Source organism: Prosopis cineraria, unplaced genomic scaffold, assembly GCF_029017545.1.
Source record: "Prosopis cineraria cultivar Desert tree isolate PC_DT_omini unplaced genomic scaffold, ASM2901754v1 PC2, whole genome shotgun sequence".
Taxonomy (NCBI): Eukaryota; Viridiplantae; Streptophyta; class Magnoliopsida; order Fabales; family Fabaceae; genus Prosopis; species Prosopis cineraria.
Window position 1 is genome coordinate 42,187,097 of NW_026555333.1, and position 5,659 is coordinate 42,192,755.

General features: G+C 36.9%; 1 protein-coding gene across 1 annotated transcript; it reads right to left on the bottom strand.

Annotated features, from left to right (window-relative positions):
- Positions 1–318: 318 nt before the first annotated feature.
- On the bottom strand, positions 319–1,213 carry LOC129302769 (uncharacterized). The gene is made up of 3 exons (XM_054941653.1): positions 1,091–1,213; positions 539–1,031; positions 319–497 (listed from the first exon to the last, which is right to left on the bottom strand). The coding sequence occupies exons 1-3, from the start codon at positions 1,211–1,213 to the stop codon at positions 319–321; spliced, it is 795 nt and encodes a 264-aa protein (XP_054797628.1).
- Positions 1,214–5,659: the final 4,446 nt, after the last annotated feature.

The window sequence follows — 5,659 nt, forward strand, 5'->3', positions numbered from 1 at the left end:
TCCAAAAGGCATCACTAAGAATTCGTAATGCCTGTATCTCGTCCTGAAAGTAGTTTTGGGTATGTCCTTGGACTTTACCGTCAGCTAATGGTAACCAGACCTCAAGTCGATCTTGGAAAACACGGCTGCTCTGACAAGCTAGTCAATCAAATCATCTATCCGGGGCAGTAGGTATTTGTTCTTGATTGTAACCTTATTCAACTGTCGGTAATCAATACACAACCTTAAGCTTTCATCCTTTTTCTTTACAAATAGTACAGGCGAAGCCCAGGGGGATACACTTGGCTTAATGAATCCTTTCCCCAGCAGTTCCTCCAATTACTTCTTCAATTCTTCTAGTTCAGATGGAACTATACAATATGGAGCCTTAAAGATGGGTTTAGTTCTCAGCACCAGGTTAATATAGAACTCAATCTCCCTTTCTAGTGGTAAGCCAGACATCTCATCAGTAAATACTTCTGGAAATGCATTTGCAACTCCAATCTCGTCAAGAGTACCTTCATATACTCCATAGGCTAATAAACTAAAAATATCTAACACCTTTCATGGTCCAACGTCTTAATTTGCATGGCAAACAGATATATGGGTATCTCAAGGTTTACTACTGATATAATGTCCTCAGGGACTTTAAACACTGGTAGGGAAACTGTCTTCTTTTCACAATCTAGTATCGCTCCGTTAGCCGACAACCAATCCATCCCAACAATCACATCAATCCCCGACTTGGGCAAACAAACCAAATCAATCAGTGTAATTCTATTACCAAATCTCATTTTAAATTTCAAACACGCACGGCTAGTTTTCATAGAAGCTCCAGCTGGTATAGACACATTCATCAACACAAGCAACTCAATCACAAGTAACTTTAAATTTTCTACACACTCATTAGAAATAAAAGAGTGAGTAGCACCCGAGTCAAACAAAGCAAAAATCTCAGTATCACAGAGAGAAATAGTACCTCTAATAAGCTCTAGAGAAGCTTCAGCTTCTTCCTTGGACATGGCAAAGACATAACCAAGAATAGCAAATTGCTGGTCATATGCACTAGCATGGTTAGGGCAATATCACGCTATGTGGCCTACCTTATTACATTTAAAGCATGTCCAGCACTCCCCTTGTGATACTTCCCACACTTGTTGCATTGTGGAGCTCTCATAGGTCCAATAATAGTAAGGGCAGAATCCTGCCTCGAAGTCTGGTTCTGACCTCCCATACTTCTGGGTAAATTGTTCTTAGATTGGGATTCCTTGGATTGAGACCCCTTTTAAAAATGATTCCTAGCACCCCCAGTACTAAACCCTCGGAATGATCTCGAACCAAAACTAGTATTCTTGCTCACACCACCAGTGGGACCCATGAATGAAGAGAAATGATCCTGACTGTCTCGCTTCTTATTATCTACTAATATGCTTCTACTAGCAATGGCCTGAAACTTATTGCACATTACCTCAAAGGAAGTCTTCTCAAAGGCTACCAATTGCCTACTATACCCAAGCCGCATCTTGTCTAAGAATTGCTTGGCCTTTCACTCTTTATCATCGTGATGTCTCAAATAGGTCAAATACTTCAACAATTCATTGAACTTGGCAATGAACTCCTCTCCGTTCATATTACCTTGCTGTAAGTGATGAAACTCAGATTCCTTCTTACTCAGAAGGTAGATGGGAAATAATGAGTAAAGAATCTCCTCTTGAATTCCTTCCATGTAAGTAAAGAGCCATTAGCTGGCCATGTACTCTCCCAATATTGTTTGGTGGCATCATCTAGCATGAAAGTAGCTAAGAGTACCCGCTGCTCTATAATGCAGGTCATCACGGAGAATATAGTCTCTAACCGATCTATCCACTTCTCATCGACTCTATCCTCCATAGAACTATTAAAGTGAGGAGGATTCAACCTTGTGAATCTCTTGACTGTAGTCAATAAAACCCTCATGTTCCTTCTCAGTCGGCCTTATAGAACATATTGGCCACTTCAGTGCACTCTCCTCATAGTATTCCTCATCTTCGTGCCCTTGTACCTCTTCCAACATCTTAACTCTTTTTTTCTTCTCAGGGTTACCTCATATTTTCTCAATCATACCACTGCACCCTTCTTCAGGCTTTTTCTCAAGAATCTTATCATGATCATCCAATCTCTTCTCAATTCTTTCCATCATTTCTCTTAACTCGAGCAACATGTTATCCCTACCTGTGGAGCGTATGTGTTGTTCTTGGTTTCGTCCCATTTCTACTTGTTGTTCTTCAATTGGGACTACTTCATTCTCCACTTCTAGCAAGACTTCTTGCTCTTGTCTCAATAAGTTTACCAGAACATTGTCGGCGGTGTGTCTCATTCGCACCATTTTCCCTCCTAAGGATGGAAGTCACCACACAAAAGGAAAGGATCAGTACTAGCTCAAGAGAGGAAAACAATATGTGTACAATGACAATAGCCAACTCTAAATGCAAATGCACAATTAAGAATGACTACACAATATAATCCACAAACCAGTACTCATAACCAGAGAAACTGATACCAAGTTGTAATATCCTCCTCCTTCTAAATCCCATAATTAAATTCAAGTCCCATTCCATTTAGGAAAATGAGACAATAGTAATCATCAAATATAAAAATCTTAATGGTTAACAAAACGGGGACCCCAAGTTTATAAAACTAAAATCATTTCAAGTCTTACAAAGAGACAAATCAAAATTCGTAAATATACGAAAGCAAGGAATCATCTCATAAGTGAGTACATTGGTGTAAGAATTTAAAACAAGAAAAAATCTAAAAAATTTTAAGGCGTGCGCCGCGGCTCATGACACCATGTGTCACGGCACAAATGCATGAATTTTGACAGTGAATTCTGCTGTCAATTTGACAGCATTAGGGCCAACTTTCGACGTGCCCCAAATCACCGTCCGATGTCCGAATGACGTGAACTAGGTGTCTATAGAAAGCTCTTTCCGAACTCTACTAATGGCATTGGTCTCAGACTCAAATTATTTTTAAACAAAAATTGGATACCCTTTTCAAAACTAACACCTTTACAATAAATTTCACAAATTTCAAGTGTCTAAACAAAATACCAAGAACCATAAGCTACCAACAATAATATGACCACATATAAATCATTAAAATCAACTCGTGCAATACACCATAACACAAGAAATAATTCAAGATGAAATTTTTACTACTCAATCCCTTAGACCCAAAAATATAAGAAGGGGGAGTTTACCATAAAGTTTTATCAAGATTTCCTAGATCATCACATAATATTTACTACCCTCACTTGCATTAGTATTTTGGCCCTATCATCAACACATAATAATCAATTCTCTCCCTAGGGCCTAAAATACCATTACAATTTACATTTCACTTAATGCAAGTAACAAAAAGGAAAATCCTAGTTAGCAATCAAAATTGTCATACACATAAGTTACCTAAAAAAAAGGAGGCCTATTACAAATGGATCTCGATCCTATGCCTCGGGGTATTTTTCTTTGTCCATATTTTTTAAGCTATTCCTTGTAATATTGAAAATAATGGGGTGAGTACAACTACTCAATAACTAAGGTCCGACTAGCCCATACCAATGCATATCAATTAGTTTAAAGGTAAGTGGCAATTAATATTAATATTTTAACCCATGTGAGATATTGGAAATTAGATATCCACAATTTGACTCACATAATAGTATTGACTTGGAAAACAATGCTTTTGGCACCTTTCATATAAATAGAGTTGATCATACAAATCATTGACAAGTATAATGGCAGAAATTAATACTCAACTCAAAATGTCATCATTATGGACTCAATATAAACAACAAGTGACTTTACTCATTTTATGCATGATCACACTTCCCTTATATCCTCCTTATTCCTCTGACACGAAACTGTGGGCTATAGCTCAATAGGATTGTCTATAATCCTTGACTTCCCTAGCTTAGACACTTATGAGGGGATTACCCAGCCAAGGCATACCTAACTCACTTATAGATCACGGTTTCCCCTATTTCTCACACCATGGGGTGTCATACACCTAAACTAGCTTCCTCATTGAACCGGTAGATAGCTAGCTAGGTTTGAGTCCCTCTTTGAACCAGAGAGACAATCCCTCGTTGAACTAGTGAGACAATATGGATAGAATTAATTTAGGCAATCCATCACATGGATGGGGCCTTACCACATGGATTTATCGTCTACTTCACTTCCTAGGTGAACTCCCACCTCTCAAGATCATGTAATGCACATTTATGCCATAATTCACACTTATACAATTCATAAAACTTCACACTATCAATTCTCATTGAACTTCATCATTACATAATCATTGGACTTCTCAAACACATTTCATGGAACTTCAAAACTAAACAAGTCATTGAACTCCTAATTCACAATCATGGTACCTCACACTTTTTAAAATCATTAAACTTTCCTATTTTCAAATATCATTAAACTTGTCTTAAACAAAGATTCATTTTACTTCCCAATTTACAAAATCATTGAACTCTTAATAAACATTAGTATGAAAATCTACTACTATTGTTCTTAAGGAAAAATTTTGCATCACAAGGCATAAAACTCACAAATTTGATCTAGTGGATTTCTTCACAAATTAAGCCACACTTGCATTTCTTTTTATTTTATACATTTCATTGATAAATCATAAATCAATAAATTAATAGACACACACAAGCATAAGATAGAATTCTCCCAGTTACCTCAAACCTTTAAGAAGTCAAAGGTTTCACCCCTCAACCATTCACTCACGTAGCTTCCAAAAAGCTTGAATGGTGCCAATATTAGTTACACTATAAGTATTTATCATGCAAAACATTAATATCCATTTTGAGCTATTTTTCACTAACATATTATCATTTCTCAATACTCAAGATTTATTCTAGACTCATGTAGAAGTACCCATAAGGCTTCTTAACTTCCTTTAACTCTTATTAATAATATTGGGCTCTTAAATAGGCATTAATGAAGCCACATTATTCCTAACCATCAAATTTATGGGAATTTTGGACATTTAATGTCCTCTAACCATCAATCATCATAAAATCATAAATATCAAGTTTACTTAGCTTAATCTACTTCTATTAACTCTATTTAAGTCAATGGGTTCAGGTCCATAACTTTCATGGACCAAAAATCACCATTAACAATCAAACCCTAACCTCTACCATCAAGAAAATGGAAGAAGAAAGGAAGATTTAAGTAAGGAAGCTTACCTTTGGTGTTTGTGAGCTCTAAATTACTCCTAATAATCAATTTTTTCAAGCCCTAGTTTAGCTTTTTCACCACTCTCTCATTTTCTTTTGTTTCCTCTTCTTTTTTCACTTTAGATTCGTGACTTAATACTGCAAAAATTTACCATGCACCGCGGCGGATGCACAATGCGTTGCGGCGGATGGCACAGAGAGCCTCTTCCAGGTGTGTTGTAATGCATGCATCATGGCGGACTAACCACAAGCTGTGGCACGTGGCACAGAATTACTCCCTTCAAAAATTTTTCCTTTTCTATTCCTGGGTGACCCAATCCTCCTTCGAGCCCACGTTTAGAACTAAAATTGAGACTAAACATGCCTATTAGGCCTCTTAGCCACAAACCTCATAGATACACTTTATTAGTTTACTTAAGTTTAATTTATCTGGATTTAAAATTGAGG